We start from the raw sequence: 20092 nt of genomic DNA, 5'->3' as shown, positions 1-20092 counted from the left end.
TACATACATATACTAGTACATACATATATTAGTACATACATATACATAGTACATACATATATAAGTACATACATATATTAGTACATACATATACATAGTACATACATATATAAGTACATACATATATTAGTACATACATATACATAGTACATACATATATTAGTACATACATATACATAGAACATACATATATTAGTACATTCATATACATAGTACATACATATATTAGTACATACATATACATAGTACATACATATACATAGTACATACATATACTAGTACATACATATACATAGTACATACATATATAAGTACATACATATACATAGTACATACATATATTAGTACATACATATACATAGTACATACATATGTGCATAGGTGCATCAATATGCAATCCACATTGATAACATGAGCATATAACAGCTTGTTACTGGCGATGACTGTACTAGTACTTCACATGTATAGACCCTGTGCTGTACCTGGAGCAGCAGGCGGCCCACACACTCCGCGCCCCCCGATGCTCCGGACATGGCGCTGCCCAGCGATCAGATCCTTCCACTGTTACTTCTGCTGCCATGACGACGAGACGCGCTGCGGAACATACCATTTAGAGTGAGGGGAGTGGGTATGTCCCATTAGCGACACACAGGAAGTGTTACTGTTGCTATGAGGAAGTTGGGCTGTTGCCATGCGGAAGTAGTCTGGGCGGCAGTACGGAAGAGGCAGCGGTGCAGTCATGGCCTCCGTGCCCTGTGTGCTCCTCACCAGCTGCGACACCGGATTCCACGAGGAAGAGCTGGTGACACGTAAGGATACATGTACTGTGTGTATATATATATACCTGCACCTGGTGGTCCCTCCCCTGTTGTGCAGCCTAGACATGGATGTGGGGCAGGGGCTTGTGTGTAACAGCCTCCATGATGATGTGCTGGAGACAAGACGTCATTTCTATGTGAATTATAATAGACAATGGGGCAGTAGCTTATTTGTCTCTCTGGGGATAAGACCCCACCCCTTTGGCTAAAATATAAACGTATCTTTTGAAGCACTGGATGGATTTTAAGGAAAACAAACAATAAATAGATCCGGTTGTCAGATACATAATCCATATTGTGAATCGCCGCAGCCAAAATGACCGACTACCAGGTCTGATCACCCACACAGGGGCTCTCAGGGGGCCGGGGAGGGCTCTGATAGATAATCTGTAATATCCCAGTGATGTATATGATAGCTGATTGTTAACCCTTATTCATTACTGCTTTTGGCCCTAAAAACCTCCACAAAAACTGAACAAGTGCTTCCAGCATCCAGCCCTAGGAGATCACTGTTGGTCCAGTGTCAGAAAGCTGTGTCTCCTGACTCCCCCATACACTTGCAGGGCCTACAGAATAAGGGCTCGTTCACATGAACGTCCTCCGACTGTAAATCCAAGAATGTGGGATGGCTGGATTTTATCAGTTGAGGAGGAGTGAGGGGTAGCCACATACACAGGGGTAACCTCCCTGAAGGTTTTTTTAATGTATGGGTGATTGTAGGATTCCTATAGTGGGTATGGAAAGTATAAATTATTCACTCTTTGTTTCATTGCATCCAATTGGTAAGATGAAAATAGTTGGTTTTTTTTCACTCATTAATGTACACTCTGATCCTAATCTTGACAGAAAAAACCAAGAAATGTAGATATTTTTGCTAATTTATTAAAGAAGAAAAACTGAAATATCCCCTGGTGATAAGTATTCAGCCCCTTTTCTCAGTGTTGAGTAGAAGCAGCTTTGGAGCTGGTACAACCAGGAGTCTTCTTGGGAATGATACTACAAGTCTTCACACCTGGATTTGGGGATCCTCTGCCCCTTCCTTGCAGATCCTCTCCAGTTCCCTCAGGTTGGATGGTGAACGTTGGTGGAAGCCATTTTCATGTCTCTGCAGAGATGCTCAATTGGGTTTAGGTCCGGGCTCTTGCTGGACCGCTCAGGAATGGTCACAGAGATGTTCTGAAGCCTCTGATTTGTTATTTAGCTATGTGCTCAGGCTCATTGGGGGACATTTACTATGGCGTTTCCGCCAGTTTTGTGGCGCTCTCACCACATGTTCTGCTCTCCTACCTATTTATTAGCTGTCGGGGACAGAAAAAATGACTTTTTCCGTCTGCTCCGACTCTTCTCCGAAAAGGGGCGTGGCTTTGGCGGAGTGGAAACTCAGACACAATGGGGGACATTTACTTAGAGTGTCGGTGTCTGCATTGGCTTTGTTACCGACCTGCTCTCGGAAAGAAGATACACATTTAATATTGTAGAGCTGTGCAGAGACATTTCTGTCCCCGAGCCCATTTTCTGTCCCCGAGCCCATTTTCTGTCCCCGAGCCCATTTTCTGTCCCTGGGACCAAAATCTGTCCCAAGCACCAGAAATGTGTCCAACAGTCCCTGCTAGACCAGTTTTCTTTTGGTCTACTTTCCGCCAGTTTACAGCGCCCAAAAATGGCTGTGACACATATTAATTCTGTTTCCACTCCGCCAAAGCCACGCCCCTTTTCGGAGAAGAGTCGGAGCAGGCGGAAAAAGGCATTTTTTCTGTCCCCGACAGCGAATAAATAGGTAGGAGAGCAGAACATGTGGTGAGAGCGCCACAAAACTGGCGGAAACGCCATAGTAAATGTCCCCCAATTAATATGTGTCACAGCCATTTTTGGGCGCTGTAAACTGGCGGAAAATAGACCAAAAGAAAACTGGTCTAGCAGGGACTGTTGGACACATTTCTGGTGCTCGGGACAGATTTTGGTCCCAGGGACAGAAAATGGGCTCGGGGACAGAAATGTCTCTGCACAGCTCCACAATATTAAATGTGTATCTTCTTTCCGAGAGCAGGTCGGTAACAAAGCCAATGCAGACACCGACACTTTAAGTAAATGTCCCCCATTGTCTTGTTGGAAGGTTCGGCCCAGTCTGAGGTCCAGAGCACTCTGGAAGAAGTTTTTATCCAGGATATCTCTGTACTTGGCCGCTTCCTCTTTCCTTCAATTACAACCAGAGGGTCCCTGCCCCCATAGCAGATTACAATTAACCCCAAAAAGTTAAATATTTGTCTTATCAGAGAATCTTATTCCCCATAGCTTGGGAGTCCTTCATGTGTTTGTTTGTTTTTTTGCAGCTTTCATATATCTCGCACTAGAGGCTTCCGTCGCAGACTCTGCCATAAAGCCCCGACTGCTGGAGGCTGCAGCGATAGTTGACTTTGTATAACTTTCTCTCATCCCCTTACTGCATCTCTGGAGCTTAGCCATGGTGATCTTGTGGTTCTTTTTTTACCTCTCTCACCAAGGTTCTTCTCCCACGATTGCTAAGATTGGTTGGATGGCCACGTCGAGGAGGAATTGTTGTCGTCTAAAACGTCTTCCATTTAAGGATTATTCTTTTGTTACCCTAGCCAGGTCTGTCTCTGAGCTCCTTGGGCAGTTCCTTAGGCCTCATGATACTTACATCACTGCACTGTGAAGTCTTATATAGACAGGTGTTTGTCTTTCCTAATCAAGTCCAATCAGTTTAAACACAGCTGGATGAAGAAGGAAATGAACAGAATGTGAGTTAAATATGAGAGTCACAGCAAAGGGGCTGAATACTTATAACCACATATATTATGTGATATTTAAGTTTGTCTTGTTTAATTAATTAGCAAAAATATCTACATTTCAGTTTTTTTCTGTCAAGATGGGCGCAGAGTGCACATTAATGAGCACAAACAGAACTTTTCTTACCAATTGGCTGCAATGAAACAAAAAATTAAAAGGGGTCTGAAAACTTTCCGTACCCACTGTATATGTGACTATATTATATATCTACTCTGGGTTATACGAAGACATTGATATAAAAAAATACTGTATGAAATACAGAGGTATTTCCAATCATATTAGTGGCACGAAAGGGAATTATTAGCCGCACTGCCGTAGAGTCTGGCCTAGTATCAGCTCTAGGGGGAGAGTGTCCATATATACAGTACGTTCTGCAGGCTGTGTACTGCTCTATATACTTTGTGCCATTGTGCTGGAATCCACAGGTTGGAAACACACACTTGGAGATCGGAGGGATAAGGAGCACCCGCTTCTCCTCCCTCATGCACCCAGTCATATACTACACCCACGTATGACTCGGGGGAGCATGCGGTAGTGTGCATGGGGCTATTTATGTAGGGCAAGTCCAAATCCCTAGTACCTCCGCTAGTAATTTGTGAGGGGGTTTTCTTTAGGCTTTGTCCATAACATGGTTAGCCATCTTGAATGCCGCCATATTTGATGGTGCGATTAGATTCACAATGTCTGGTGTGGTTTAAAACGACCAACAACAACCTGGAAGGTTCCCTGTCATGCACAGCTATGTGATGTGTCATCCATGGTGCTGAACACAGAGCTGAAGGCGCTGGATTCATGAACCCACAGGAGAATTTCTGTATACAGAACATCTGAATCACAGATCGGATTGTGGCCATACCTGAGACTTCTGTATTCTGGTCCTTTTTGATGCTACATGATCACTTTCCTTGTCCTTGATCCAAGATGGCGGCCAGAGGCCAAAGATTGTGGTGCGGTTGGAATTTGTTTTGTTGTGTCAATCATTCCAGACTGCAGACTACAGATTGCAAATAATATCAAACTAAGCATAGTAACTCCTACAGTGTACTTCTTGTTGTGCATTCTCCCTGCTCTATAACTTTATGTATTTTATTGTATTTTTTTGTCCTATCTGTTGGTAGGGTGTTATAGAGCAGGAGGAGATTAGCGAATTATACATAGTCTTCTGTCTGCATATAGTATGTTATAGAGCAGGAGGTGAATGAGTAGATTGTACATACTGATAGATCTGCGCAGCTCCCCCTGTTCTATAACATACTACATGCAGACAGGAAACTATGTACAATATGCTCATCTCCATCTGCTCTATAACATGCAGCATTCAGGTTGTATATAGTGACCTATCTTTAGGCAGTTTGTTCTAGAGCAGGAGAAGCTCAGTAAATTGTGTCCTATCTGTAGGCAGCATGTTATAGAGCAGGAGGAGATAAGCATGTTATACGTAGAGAAGATTGTACATCCTGACGTATTGGCTCTGCTCTTCTTGCACTATAACATGCAGTTTGATGATCAGGCTGCATTTTGTAGGCTCCAGCTTTGGCAGATTTTCTTCTTTGTACCTGTAATTGTAGTGTCATTACCTGTGTCATTAGAGGTTACTATGCTGCTCTGTGTTTCCACCTGCTCTGATTGTTTGGGTTAGTTTACGGCTACTAGCATAGCTTTTCCCAGAAGACATATATATACTTTTCGGACATTGATGCCTTCACTAAGCAAATGAGATCCTGGATAAACTTTTATCTTTATTCTATATTACAGTGATTGTGTGTAGGCTGATTGAATTCGCTCAATCTTCTTCATATCCCTTTTATTTAAGGCATTTTGATCTATGAATCCAGAATATGGTAAAGAAGACTAATCCCAGCAGCGCCGGTCTATGGTTGAGTTGTGAAAGAGGTGACACTAAGAGATGTCAGCAATGCGGGTGACAACAAGCCAGTTGTCGGGAAACCTGACAGAAGCCTTTTCTGTGTTGTGTGTATTTCTCGCTCACACTGGGTTCCTCTCGTGGGGACGGCACATGTTCAAAGCACGTTCCTGGGATAACATTTATTTTGGAGGAGCGGGCTGTCTGAGAAGGAGCTCTCTGTTTTACAGCTGTCTGCGAGGCAGGAACGGGGAAGACTTCATAGAGAGTCAATAGGAGAACTGGAGATCAGGGCAGCTCTGCTATACCATTTATTGCTGGGAACCATCTATGAACTCTGCTTGCTGTCAGTGGAAATATGCATTTTATCATAGTGTTCCCAGGTTATTATTGGTCCTCTTTGGGGTGACATAGACAAGTGCTGTATTGTCTCATAGTAAATAAAATGGCACAGACAACCCCTCTGCACACTGATAAGGCAACAAATCTCCCTTTTTTTAAAAAAATGTATCAGTCCAATTGTTACAGAGCACATAATCACCCCCTGTCCTGGGCAAAACAAACCCCTGGTTGTATGTATGGGGGCTTGCACTTTGTGGGGTGAGATGTATTTTCTACTGGCCTAATATAATGTGCATTTCAAAGAGAAGCTTATTTGAAGAGTGTAAATGTGGTGTTAACTTTATTCTGTAAGTAATATAGCAATTTTTTCCCATCAACATAACTTTATGAAGGCTTGTTTTTTGTAGTTACAACTGTAGTCTTCATCAGTTCATTTTTGAAAATGTTGAACTTTTTATTCCATATTTGTATGAGGAGGAAGTGATAATACAGATGGGTACTATTTTATTATTACAGATACTGTTTCTTCCTTAAATGCAATTTGTTCAAGGGAAACCCCCCTTCCCACCTTTAACAATAATCTTTATTTATATAGCTCCATCATATTCCGTAGCACTTTATAGATTCCCAGGAACATGTACAAATATATAATCAGAAGACGAGGGGGCACTGTCTCCAACTGGAGAAAACAAGGTTTACTCACCAGAAGGGACAGGGCTTTTTTACTATGAGAACTGTCAGTCTGTGGAATAGCCTGCCTCAGGCGCTGGTCACAGTAGGGACAGCAGACAGCTTCAAGAAGAGTCTAGATGCCTTTTTACATCTAAATAACATTGATTGTTATGTTATATAGAATTGTTTCCCCTAAATCCCTTCCTCAGCCAATTCTTTTTTCAACTGTATAAACTACACACATTTACATAGATATTAAAATCATATAATAATAGAGAGTTCCAACAGGTACTCCTATGGGGAAAAATTCCCACAGTATATTATAAGATGTAATCATAAGATACTGTAAGACATACACAATAAAGTGCCTTAAGTGCTCTCCTAGCAGCATTATGTATATAAAGTGCTTAGGGCAGAGGCTCAGATCATTAGTGCAGCAATAATACTAGTTATATATGACTCGGCTTTCCTCAACATTGGCACCAAATCTCTAAATATAAAATAGTTGTGAAGGTTACATATCCATGTTAGATGGGATCCCCAATGTCTTTGATGGGGAACCTTTTAGAGACCAACTGCCCAAACATTAACCAAAACCCACTAAACACCTTGACACCTCAATTTAAAGGGGTTCTCCCACAAAACCAGTGGATGGAGCAGCATGGACATGCGTGGCTCATCTGGGGGAGAAACAAGGGGTCAGGTTGGGGTACATCGGACACCTCTTTCTAGTGATCTGTGGGGGTCCCATTGCTGAGACCCCCACTGATCAGCAAGTTAGGCCCTATCCTGTGTATAGGGCTTAACTTGTTATGTGGGATAACCCCTTAAAGCATCAACTTATTGCTTCCTGCTCTTCCACAATTTTCAATCATATCAGTCTCCTGAGGACCAATACAGTTAAAAGGTGGATGGCAAATTCTGATTATCATTGTAGTTTCTCTCCAGGGTAGGGCAGAAAGGACCTCCAAAGATAATTCATCTTTTTCACACCTTCTTAGTCTTCCTGTGGGCCCAAACAGTTATGTGTCGCTTTAAAATATTGTGTCGCAGTTCTGTCTGAACTCTGGGCTGAACTCTCTCTGTGCGCCCACAAAGAGAGCTCTGGGTGCCTCCTCTGGCACCCGATCCATAGGTTCCCCACCCCTACCTAAAATTTATATAACCTCTTAGATGCCACAGTTGCTATTCACGTGGTATCTATGAGGTTAGATGGCTGGGATCTGAGTTTTCTCTCATCTCCTTCTCTGCTTCTTCCCTTCAAGCATGCGGTTTTGCTGTAGATTTAGTAGTATCAAGTGAACGATTGCTAAGCCAATTTGGGGTCCGAACATTTGTTTTGCCACCAATCCTGATAATATAGTCTACAGCAGCTGTTCCCTCTTATTCCCCCATATTTCCTCTATTACTGAGCTGACAGCCGCCTTCCAAGTCTTCCTCTCTGCCATGACCTTTGTTCATTTACAATTTTTCTTTTTTTGCAGAAATCATTGGGGCAGAGCAAGTTCCCGCGCCTGTACAAGAAGCCGAGGAAGTAAGAAAGTACCCATGGAGGATAGACAACAAATATTACTCCGCCAACGTCAACATCTGTATTGTACCCAGCACGTCACTCGTCACCACGCAGGTGGCAGAGTCCGTCCAGGCCTTCATTGTATACTTTGACAGCACAGCGGTAAGTGGCCACGGTGGGATGAATATGTGGTGTGGTTGGTATCCTGACCGCTCTTGGAACAATGTTACTGTTTATTTGGATTATGGTTACCGTATTTTTCGGACTATAAGGCACACAAAAAAATCCTTTGATTTTCTCAGAAATCAAAGGTGCGCCTTATAGTCCAGTGCGCCTTATATATGAACCGTACTTACAGTCAACAGCTGCCTTTAACAGCGCACAGGTCTGCCACCTGCTGGTCATTCATCCTTATAATCAGGTGCGCCTTATAATCCAGTGCGCCTTATAGTCCGAAAAATACTGTAGTTGGGTTGGGAATAGTGCTTTTTGTAACGGGCCGGGGATAGAATAGTTTTTAAAAAGTAAAATGGACAGAGGCGAGCAAAGGTGAAAAATGGAGATGGGTCAAAAAACAAAAGAAGGGAAACAATGGGTTAAGGAAGATGGTATATGGGGGGTCTTAGGTCTGTGACAGGAGATAGTATTGGGTGACCTCCTCACAATGTCCTTCTACCCCATAGTAAATGGCATCTGAGGTCAGCGGCACAAGGTACGTATTGCCGTAAAGACTTTAGACTATGCTTTGTAGAAGGTTTTCTGCTTTTCCCTAACCTTTCACATGACTGATTCAACAGCTGTTGAGTAAATGTGCGGAGACCAAGGAAAACATCTCGGCCAGTGTTTTTTCCTCCAAAACGGATAAACACTCGGAAATAGCTTCCTCTAGTCTGCCGAGTGGAAACATCAAGTATGCAGCCACCTGAAAATCTAAGTTCACCTTTAGTGAGACTGTGCTTTTAGATATTGGGGAATTTGATATACTGAAAACCAGTGCTATACATCTGTCCATTTGCATTGGTGTCATGGGTTTTCCAAAATCCAGCACTATAAACCAGGGCCACTTACTCATAGATCCAGGCACCGTGACAGTGGTAATCTTCTTATGTGTTATCCATGGCCTCCTTCCTTCTAAAATCATCTTTTATAATTATGCTAATGTACTAATGTAATTTCCTTCCTATACTAATGTATTCTAACGATTATTTGCAGAAATCCGGTCTGGAGAAGGTGTCTCCTTGGCTGCCACTGCTTGAAGATTGGCTACTAGATGTTATGATCTTGGTGTGTGACCGCACATGTGATACAGGTGAGAAGCCGTTTAGTGTGGCCTTAACAGGAAATCAGAATTCGTCATAATTAATCTGGAACACTTGTTCACATATCCAGGCATCGTGACTGTGGGAAACTTCTTATATTTGTTATCCATGGTCTCCTTCCTTCAAAAATCATCTTTTACAATTATGCCTCCCCTCTTCTCCTGTTCAGCACCAACCCCTCTTTCTGCCTGATGTAATCTCTCTGAAGCACAGGAAGTTTCAGCACACAGTGGGAGGGGTGTGGGAATTCTCCTGCACAGTGTAACAGTCAGTGAAGCTACAGTACAGAGGGGTCACGGTGCCTGGGTCTATGAGTAAGTGTCCCTGGTTTGTCATGATAGATTTTAATGGTAGATTTATTTTAAAGGAATTTTCTAGGTTTACATTATATCAGCTCATTTAGAAGAGACGTTTACAATATATTAACATTGTGTTAGCATTGTGTTTGTTAACACAACATTCACACAATTTCAAAGTAATGTAAACACATTGGGGGACATTTACTATGGCGTTTCCGCCAGTTTTGTGGCGCTCTCACCACATGTTCTGCTCTCCTACCTATTTATTAGCTGGCGGCGCCAGAAAAAATGACTTTTTCCATCTGCTCCGACTCTTCTCCGAAAAGGGGCGTGGCTTTGGCGGAGTGGAAACTGAGACACAATTAATATGTGTCGCCGCCCTTTTTGGGCGCTGTAATCTGTCGGAAAGTAGACCACAAGAAAACTGGTCTAGCAGGGACTGTTGGACACATTTCTGGTGCTCGGGACAGATTTTGGTCCCAGGGACAGAAAATGGTCTCGGCGCCAGAAATGTCTCTGCACAGCTACACAATATTAAATGTGTGTCTTCTTTCAGAGAGCAGGTCGGTAACCAAGCCAATGCAGACACCGACACTAAGTAAATGTCCCCCATTGAATAACGTTGAAAATGCAGTAACAATGTGGCCCCAATTCACTACCTTGTTAGTACATGGTGTGCTGATGTACAAAGCAGAGTAGACAATAAATAGGTCATAGCTCTCAGGGTGATGCCACACATGGCCTTTTTGGTCAGTTTAAAAGGCTATTTAAAAACGAATGCATTTTTTTACCGTTTACCATGTGTTTGGTTGCTTTGAACCTGTTTATCTATTAAGATAAATGCATGATAAACGGTAAAAAACGCATGAGGTTTTAAACAGACTGAAAAGTAATGCTTAAAAACGGACCAAAAACGCCTTCAAGGTCATGGCACACGTGGCATTTTGAACTCGTTTTTGGGAGGTTTCTAAGCAGTCCGTCAAAAAAACAGTTGCGTTCATACATTGCATTTAACTTGCCTTTTGAAATGAAATTTAAATGAAACAGGGAGGGGCTTGTCCCAATTGCCTATATATGCACCACAAATTTTGCATGTAAATAGTACAAAATACTTGGTGCTTGTTACTGATCGTGTGTTCCAGTGTAAATACAATTGGGCCAAGCCTCTCCCCCGTTGAATTTAAATATCATTTCAAAACGCAGTTGAAACACAACATGTGAATGCAGCCTCACAATGATTCTTCATTGCCCCTTCTAATCAGCTGACCCCACTGATGTGATATTAAAGGCCTATTTTGTGATCCTAAAGAATCTCTTGCCACACTTGTAAGCTTCGATGATCAGCAGTGCCTCTGTTTCACCTGTAGAGGGCTACTGCCTCTGGTTTAGCATAGGACCTCATTTTATCTTCTAGAACTGGACAGAAAAGTCATACGGTGATGTCACACGTCCAGTTTTTCTCACCCATTATGATCCACACCTGCTTTTGGCTTCAAAAACTGCATCTGAAAAACTGAACGTGTGCCATCACCCTTAATCTCAGAAATTATTATCATATATATATATTTTTTTAATCAAGTAATTATTTTACACAAGCGCTGCCATAACAAAGCTCGTGATTGCTCTGTGTGCAGGTGTGAGCCGGCAGACGGCGCAGGAGTGGTGCATACAGCATGGCTTCGAGCTGGTAGAGCTCAACCCTGAGGAGCTGCCAGATGAAGACGGTAGGTGGCGGACTTTAGCGAAAAATATTTGTAGTAGGTGTTGCTAGATGATAGGTGGCAAACATTAGCCACCAATTTAAAAAAAATGTTTTACTTATTATTTTCATTCTTTTGTGTAGATGATTTCCCAGAATCCACTGGTGTCACTAGAATAATTCAAGCTCTGAATGCCAACGTATGGTCCAATGTGGAGATGAAAAGTGGTAAGGAGACTGAAAATATATTATATTTACTACCTGACACCTCTTTCACCGCATTTGTTTGAATAAATATTTGTACTACCAAGAAATAACACTTGTACCATAATCCAGCACTGTGCTGGTCCTCCTATAAATTTAGGAATAAACACACTGCGGGAGATTTATTAAAGCTATCGGTGAATAGACCAGTGCGAGTCCGTGTCCACCGTTTCTGCGCCAGATAAATTGTGCTGGATGATTTGGCGCAGTGTAAGTCACACATTGCGCATTGATTCTGTCTAGAAGCAGAATAAAATCGCACAGGGGCGTGCCACGGCCCAATCACATGAGTTTCATGCAATCACTAACCAGCACTCGGTGTCGTGTATTGTTGAAATGCAAGACACCAGTTGCCGATCGCATGCGTTTCCATAGAAACTCATATGTGATCGGGCTTTGGCACGCCCCTGTGCGATTTGATTCCACTTCTAAACAGAATTAAAGCGGAACACGCGTGACCGCACACTCGAAGACTGTGGAGTTGGACTTTATACCAGCTATTAGTTGTTCTAGTTTATGTGAAAATTTTGTGCCGCACAGCTAAGTTTTTCTGACGCCCAGGCTAGGCCACGTCTCCTTATCTGACGCAAAACCGTCCAAACACCCTTATTGAATGTGGCGCTCTGCATTCCGGGCAGAAATTGCACCAGAGTTCTGGAGGAGACAGGTTAATCTTTCTCGCCCAGACGATTATGGGATCTCTAATTTTCTTTTTATATAGAATACACACATTTAGTAAAACATGTCTGAATAAGTGACAGATCCTCTTTTCAAGCGATATGTTACTATACACGCCTGTATGATTTAATTAAGGATATTCCAATTAGATTTTAACTTTAATATGTATTACCCCACGCCTAGTGTGTTCCTATAAGGCCAATGCTTGATATCTGTCTCAGCTCCACATGACAATATATACCACACTGGAAACATGTACTAGGACCCAGATCTTCTGTCCAGGATTCTTCATGTGTCTTGTATTTCTTACACTTCCTCATCCTCTTGGCTTATGTCATTCCAGAACAATCCTATGGGATCTTCAGCTCATTGACCGCCATGAACCACAGCACAGAGAGTAATGGGGATCCACAGGATAATGTGAGTTTTTATCAAGATCTATGAGGCAATGCTGAAATTTACTGTCCTCACTATGTAATATAAATGTGTATCTCACATAGAATCTAAATGTTTATATACTATCGACATATCTACAGGTTCTAGTGCAAGTCCTAGAAGTATGACCTGTGCCCTCCTCAAAAATGGGGTCCCTAGGCAGTGTCTTTCTAATGAAGGAGGTGGTTGTGCATGTCTGTGGCTATCTCTGTGTTCTTCTATATGGAAGCGGCTGAAATGGGAATACCTTCTAGAGAGGGCATGACACTTAAAGAGGTTCTCCAGAGGTTGAAAAACATGGCTGCTTACTTAGAAAATCAGCACCACACTATGGTCTGTGCAGGAATTGCAGCTCAGCTGTATAGAAATGAATAGAGCTTAGTTGCAATAGCACTCATTACCCATGGTCAGGTAATGAGACCCCTTTAAGATTTTGGTTATTAATGTGTAAATTTGCACTATTTTACAATATAGTATGATTAAAAATGCAGCTAAAAATAAACTACTGTGCAAATCTGCAATAACAACTAGATACAACCCACTTCTGATACATACAACTCAAACCCTAAGATTTAAAGGTCACCCCAGTATAGCAGATATATAGGATAAATGGGGTTATATCCACTGAGGTGAACGCTGGGGCCGGCTGATCACATTGTGATCTGGGTCTATCTGGGGAGTGACTGTATGTAATAAATGTGCTATTATTAGATGTATAATTGAGCTCCATTATATTTTAGGTCTCGGTGTCCGCTGGAGCCGCCACATTGCCTTCCACTGATCAGGGGCGAGCCAGTGACTCCAGCAGTCACAGTAATTCTCAGATTGATACTATAGTAGGTGAGTATTCAGCCTCATGATGTGCTATCATTATCGGATTTATATCCATAAATCCTGAGCTTCCAAGCAGTAAGAAGAAGTGACTTATCCAGATAACCGGTCATGTGGTTGGATTATACTAAAGACATTAAGGCTGAGGAATATGCATATCTCTTAAAGTGCACCTCACCCTTCTACACACTTTCCATACATTAGTAGTCCAGTGTGTGTACATATGAATAACGTGGTCTACATACCTACATGGCGGGACAGTATCAGATTTCTGGGTCTGCCCCTCTGTCCCAGGGTTCAATGCATCACCCCGAGGATGCAGATGGAATGGAATCCAATGGTGATGCAGGGAGCTGTCTGCTCCTGACACCACCATTGAGGTTCTGGAGCAGCTTCCGGCTTTAGTCGCAGAGAAGCGAAAAGGGCTGCTGCAGGGAAACCAGAAAAGGTAAGTAACAAAAGGATATGTGGGGAGAAGAAAGGGAAGGTGTTATAAGAGGGTGAGCTTGAATACATGAAAGGACTATCTATAAGGGGGAAATAATATATAATAATAATAATTCTTTATTTATATAGCGCACAGATTACGCAGCGCTGCACAGAGCTTTCATAGGGGGTATTGTGAGCAGGGAGTAAATAGAAATATATTTGGAGTGCACAGCGAAAGTATTAAAATCCAGCTTCCCAGTACACGACATGGAATAATAAATGAGAAGTAAAATATGTTACGCAAAAAATAAGCCCTCACACAGGTATAAATATATAAATGCACATATAAATATATGATATAATGTGTATATACATAAATACATACATAGAAATACATATGTTACTTACTCTTTGGTTGTCCAAGGTGGCGGCCATGCTGGCGGGCAGAAGTTCAGGTGTCTGTTGTTGGTGGTGGGGGGTCGGTAGTGTAGATGGGCAGAGGGTGGGCGGCCAGAGTTAGGGCTGGGGGTGTGTGTGTGTAATGCAGCATCTGGAGTTCGGGGCAGTGGGGTTATGAGGCATGAGTTCCAGTGGAGGGGATGATGGGGGGGGGGGCAGTGACAGGAGTTAAGGGTGGGGGTGGGGCTAGCCAGAGCGGCCAGGCAAATTGAAGTGGTGGACGGAGTTTGGGCGGGCGATCGGGGGTTTGCGATAGCGGGTAGAAGCGGGCTGGGGTTTGGGCGCGAGGGGGGGGGTTTGAGGTAGTGGGCACAGTTTGTGCCGTGAGTTGCGGCCGGGTTGCGGGCAGAGTTTTAGGGGAGGGGCGGGTGCGGACAGGAAATCCGCCTTCCTGCTGATCTACTATGCCCCGTGGAAGCCCTGAATCAAAAAATAAATAAAAAATAAACTCACCTCAGACTCGGCGTTCCTCCGGCTGATCACTGCAGCGCACACAGAGTAAGGTGCCCAGCGCTGCCAGCGTAATGACATCATTACGCTGCCAGCGCCCGGATGGTTACCGTCCTGTGCGCTGCTGTGATCGGAGTGACAGAGCAGGAAGTGTCAGCACCCTGCTCTGTCATGGCTGTTAGCAGTATCGGAGCGCAGCTCTGATACTGCTAACAGCCATTACAAACAGGTGTGGACAGTGGTTGTCCGCACCTGGCAGTGGTTGGATGGGGCGCGTGCCAGCAGTGAGGGCTCTGCTTGCCCTCTCTGGCACGCGTGCCATAGGTTCGCCACCGCTGCCCTAGAGACACGAGGCACAATGCAGTGTGGGTAGGCCACAGTTAAGCTGGCATTTTCCATGGTAGTGCGTCACATGAGCACTTTCTTCTGACAAGATATATTTCAATGTTTCTCATATTCGCATAATATTATTTTATGCAAAGTTTGTGTGGCAGATTCCACTCTAGTGGGTTTTGTGTCTGGTGTAGTGGGCACGCAGGTAACTGTATCACAGTAAAGGACGTTTCACCTGCTCCAGCTCCTCTATTGCCAGATGGGTGGTCTTAGGTTGGAGTAGACAGCATGGCTCCACCCATTTGACAGTAGAGATATGAAAATTTTGCCAGTGATTACTACGGAACAGTGGAAACTGAAAAGAAATTCCTACTAACCCAGTGGAGAGACATCTTTTAAAGGTACACAAAGAGTTAATAGAGAAGATCCAAATGGTGAATAAATGATAAAGTGTTACAAAAACATGGCTGCCGCAGTAGTTTCCAGAATCCGCATTATACCTGTCCATGAGTTGTGTTTGGAATTGCCTATTACTTCAGTTCATCTGATCCTCAGCCCCTGGCGCAGCCCGCAGAGAGGTGCCGCGTGTCTAGGAGATGGTGGACATAGTTCTCTAGCTGTTTCTTATAGGTCTGGACAGAGCATTTTATTTTGTGCTGAGATTTCTTTTGGCCCGGTCCCTTCAGGCCGCCCTGCAGGAGAGCTGTGAAGATTTGCTAAAAATACACCAAAAAAAAGCTCTCTCCGGCAGGAGGCTGGAGGTCACTGGTTTCACTAACAATCCCACCTGCTGTCATCCGCAGACCCCATGTTGGATCTTGATATTCGAGAACTCGCCAGCCTTACTTCTGGAGAAGGGGACCTGGAGAATTTTGGCCGACTTTTCAATAAACTACAGGAAATGAAAGGTAGCGGTGTTGATCATAGTGAGGAGAATTAGGGGTTAATACAACTTTTCGGCTGTTTAGTGCCTTTAGTAAAAGGCTTTCCCTAATAACCTCTGTCTATGGGTCCTGTGGACATTAATGTGGGGGGAGGTTTCTCCAGGAAGAGCAGAAAAGGAGCCAAATGTATGTCCATACTGATATGGCTTTGTATCCAGAGGCTCCAGCCTGGTAGTAGTTGTACATTTTTAGGGGTTGTAGTCTTTCTCAGAGTTTGCAAAATCATAGGGGGTATTGTGAGCAGGGAAGTAAATAGAAATAAGGGTTATTATAATTTAGGGCAATTGAAGAGGGGCGCAATGTATGTGATTGCACTACAGGAAGGATGGGCATTATGTCTGCACATAATGTTGTCATTAATTGGAAGGGGAGAAGTAACGTGGTTTAGTTAAATAACACTGATGTTTGATTGGTTTTTATAGGCAAAAGGACCAGTTTAGCAGAGTAGACAAGAGGTTTTGTAGTTCTAATTTCCATTTCTACGGTTAACCTACAACTCACAGTCTTTATGTTCTCTTTTCTATCGCCAGATAAAGCTGCTTCCTTGCCACATGAACAAAGGAAACTTCATGCAGAAAAGGTAAGTAGTGCCATCATACATCCTCCCAGGGACAGGTGACGCTGAGTATTTGCCTATAGGCTAATCCATAGCTCCAGGATTTCTCATTGTTGACGGGACAATGACAATAACTGGATAAAATCTGCTTCTTCATATTGCATTCCGTGATAAAATGGACCGACTTCACAAACATATGATAAATGATAAAAATTAAGAAATTTCCTTTAAATGTTTGTTCTATTTCTGATCTATGGATTTAGGCCAGAGGTACGCAACATACTGCTCAACTTCAAGAGGCCGCATGAGTAACCAGCACCCTAGATGCCCCAACATCCACAGCACAGCACAAAATGCTTCCTCCCCAGAAATGATAAATGCCACAATACAGCAATAAATCCCACCTCAGCGACGAAATACTGCATTCAGAGCAGATAATAGTACTGGAGACCCCAGAGCATAAAACTAATGACACTGGAGACCCCAGAGCAGACAAAAATATTCTCCTCTTCCTGGCTCTTCTTCTGCTTCCTGCACCACACTGCAGCTTCTTCTCTGCTCTGTGTCCCGGGCTGGTTGTAAGTGGTGGCATCAGGACCCGGAGCAGAGCTGTGCCAGGAGCAGGAGAGGACCTGGGAGCTGTACAGTACAGCTGACTAGTACTTGCCACTACAAGGTCTTCTCCTGTGGGCGCTCTGCTCTGGGTCCTGGACCTTGATGCATACAACCAGCATCAGCAGTCAGGGCACCGAGTGGAGCGTCAGGAGAAGACTTGGGAGCAGTGAGGACTTCTCAGCTGCACTGACCACTACACTACCCGGCCTCCTGCACCAATGGTCTGCTGTCGGTTATGGAAGAACTCATTTGTCTCCGACTGTCAGCAGGGTGTCATGTGGCTTGTCAGCGCGGTTTGTGCCCTTTTAAGTTGAGATGAATGGGAGCTGCACTTTATGTACATGCTCAGGAGTGAGGCTCCTCCGCTATAGATTAGCGGAATAAAGCGCTGGGAAGGAATGATGCATTTATCTCAAGCACTGCTAGAGGGACCAGGAAAACACGACTGTGGAGTTGAAGTCGGTAACCTTTTTGGGAAATTAAGTAGTTGGAGTTTGGCTAACCCACTCCACAGCCCTGGATGAAATGTTTGTGGGAGACGTTTGGGTCACTAGAGCAGAAATCACAAATCCTGTTTCTCTTTGTTAGGAAACTTGTAGCTGATAAACCTATACATATCCCCCCTTTCCCCAGGAGATTTTTCATGGCATATTACCGTAAAGCGTTTTCTAGTCCTCGTGATATGTGCACCACATGAATGTTCCTCCTAGAGAAGCGCCAGGCGTTGTACGGTTTTGTAGGCAACCACTTGGCTGTAAACTCTTCCCAACCTGACAATGGCAGCCAGGCAGTGATATCTGGGCCTCATTCTCTTCTCTTTTGCTGCAGGTTGCCAAAGCGTTCTGGATGGCCATAGGGGGAGATCAGGATGAAATCGAAGGCATCTCTTCTGATGAGGAGAACTGATCAGACAATGCATTGTGTGTACACTGCCCTGATGCCAGGCCGCGGCACCAGGAATCGCACCGTTACTTCTATTGTGCTTATAGAGGGGATCTCCTCACTTTTTGTACATTTCCTTCATCGCAAGGAACTTAATAAAACATCTCCCTCGCGTAGATATTCTCATCTGTGATCTCAAATGTGTATTTATTAGAAAGAAACAAATCTCAATAAACTATTTTGTATTCGTTCCAACGCTAATCACTAGTCTGCAGTGTTTTGGGGAAGGCAATTGGGGGGATTTATGATGACTGAGTATGTTGTGCGGCTGTCATTGCAGATTGTGTAGGACAAGGAGACATGTTTAGTTTTCATCTAGGAGCAAAGTTAATGAACACTGAATTGTGGTGCATGATGACTGCTACTTCATTGTGTGCAGTTATTGTTCCCGTCTTTCCTCCGCTAAGTCCCCTTGGTTCTTGGTTTTGCCAGGGATCATAAAGTGATGGCATATCCTAATATTATGCCACTGTATTACATGATGGACATTAATGACTAAGTGCACTTTACTGTTACCTGAGCTCAATTTCTCCTATACATTCTTACAAATTCTAAAATCTGTATTTCATAGATTTAAGTATATAACAAATCCATCTGCATCCCTCCAGTGATGGGGAACATGTCCATAGGAGTTTGTTAGTTTTTCCTTGACAAGGCGGCTATACAGGCAGGACAGCTATGCATTTGGACAAGAGAAATGTCAGGTCTTAGGTCATCGAAAAACCAAAGCTGAGTTGATCTGCTTCCGGGGCATTATGTCATTAGTGTGCAGATTACGAGCAGTTGATGTGGTCTTTAGATGTGGCAGCGTGTGCTCGACTTGCAGTCAGGGGTAGAAAAAGTGGGGACAAAAGTGGAGTACTGTAGTGATGCTGTGCTGACAGACTGGGAGGGTGAACTAGCTGGGAAACTACATTGCAGATGATATGTGGAGAAAAGTGCTGTACTTTACAATCTCTTACCTGCCATCCAGCAAGTCTCTCGGGAAGGAGAACATTGTAGGGGAAAAAGGTTTGTTTCTTTATAGACTGGCATACACTGCAGGAGCTGATAGGAGCTCACTACATACAGCCTACTGTGCAAGGCTTCATTAGAATTGTAGTCTCTGCATATAAAAAGACACTGCAAAATGCACAGCTAAGTAGATAAAGCACAGTCATATCTGAGCGCCTTGCTGAGATTGTATGAACACGTACCAGAAAGCAGAGTCTAATGGTGGGACAATGTAGGTAACAGGATGGTTCCATTTTATCTTTATTAACCCATTACTAGCCTGTTAATTTCTCCCTTTGCACGACCCTTTCAACCACCTCCTTTTTTGATGCTTTTTGTGTCTGATCTTTTGTGTGTTACTCATCCATTGAAGAGTCTTCAGTGATCGTAGCTCCCTTTAGCATCCAGCAAACCTCACTTGTAGTTTACCCTTTAGTTTTGATATTTAATTTTTTCCATGTTCCACTTCCAAGTAATAAAAGTGTTGAATTCAGAGCTGGTAAATACACATGCCAGGAGGAGACTGAGGCACTTCAAGCTGGAAGCCGTCTTCATCATCAGCAAATGTTCTTGTTTCCAGTGACATCATACCATGAGTAACACTTTAAAATAAAACAAGACCCCAAATTGGGATTCCGATTGTGGAAAATCTTGGGATCCTTCCCCAATAAGGATTATCAGACATTGATGGCTCAGAGCTGGTGGGGCTGCGGGGGAGACACTCATAAATATTGTGTTCTGATCTCTGTGGATTTACTAATGAAATACACAGCGGTGATATCATTCTTTCCAATAGCTCAGTTTTTGGAGTAATAGATAACAGATTCAA

At 43.4% G+C, this 20092-nt stretch overlaps 2 protein-coding genes across 2 annotated transcripts in view; one reads left to right on the top strand and one right to left on the bottom strand.

Moving 5' to 3' along the window:
* Positions 1-715, bottom strand: part of IQCH (IQ motif containing H) — an 81891-nt gene extending 81176 nt beyond the window's left edge. Inside the window, exon 1 of the mRNA XM_072148708.1 lies at positions 483-715. Coding sequence (XP_072004809.1) covers positions 483-533 — 51 coding nt within the window. The 5' untranslated portion in view covers positions 534-715. The remainder of the gene's footprint in view (positions 1-482) is intronic.
* AAGAB (alpha and gamma adaptin binding protein) lies at positions 653-18471 on the top strand. Its single transcript, XM_072148710.1, has 10 exons — positions 653-809; positions 7989-8179; positions 9230-9326; positions 11270-11359; positions 11479-11562; positions 12620-12696; positions 13452-13551; positions 16017-16121; positions 16688-16737; positions 18157-18471. Exons 1-10 carry the CDS (start codon positions 740-742, stop codon positions 18232-18234), a joined length of 942 nt encoding a protein of 313 aa, XP_072004811.1. The 5' UTR covers positions 653-739; the 3' UTR covers positions 18235-18471.
* The last annotated feature ends 1621 nt before the right edge of the window (positions 18472-20092 follow it).

Source organism: Engystomops pustulosus, chromosome 4 (genome assembly GCF_040894005.1).
Source record: "Engystomops pustulosus chromosome 4, aEngPut4.maternal, whole genome shotgun sequence".
Classification (NCBI taxonomy): Eukaryota; Metazoa; Chordata; class Amphibia; order Anura; family Leptodactylidae; genus Engystomops; species Engystomops pustulosus.
The sequence above is the reverse complement of the archived record's forward strand: the minus strand, read 5'-3'. Positions and strand labels throughout refer to the sequence as shown.

What these genes read in the sequence shown, in the direction of transcription:
- AAGAB (XM_072148710.1), top strand. Translation starts at nt 740, where the DNA reads ATGGCCTCCGTGCCCTGTGTGCTCCTCACCAGCTGCGACACCGGATTC. An exon ending in TATACTTTGACAGCACAGCG is followed by an intron (nt 8,180 to 9,229) that starts GTAAGTGGCCAC and finishes GATTATTTGCAG; the next exon opens with AAATCCGGTCTGGAGAAGGT. An exon ending in ATGGGGATCCACAGGATAAT is followed by an intron (nt 12,697 to 13,451) that starts GTGAGTTTTTAT and finishes ATTATATTTTAG; the next exon opens with GTCTCGGTGTCCGCTGGAGC.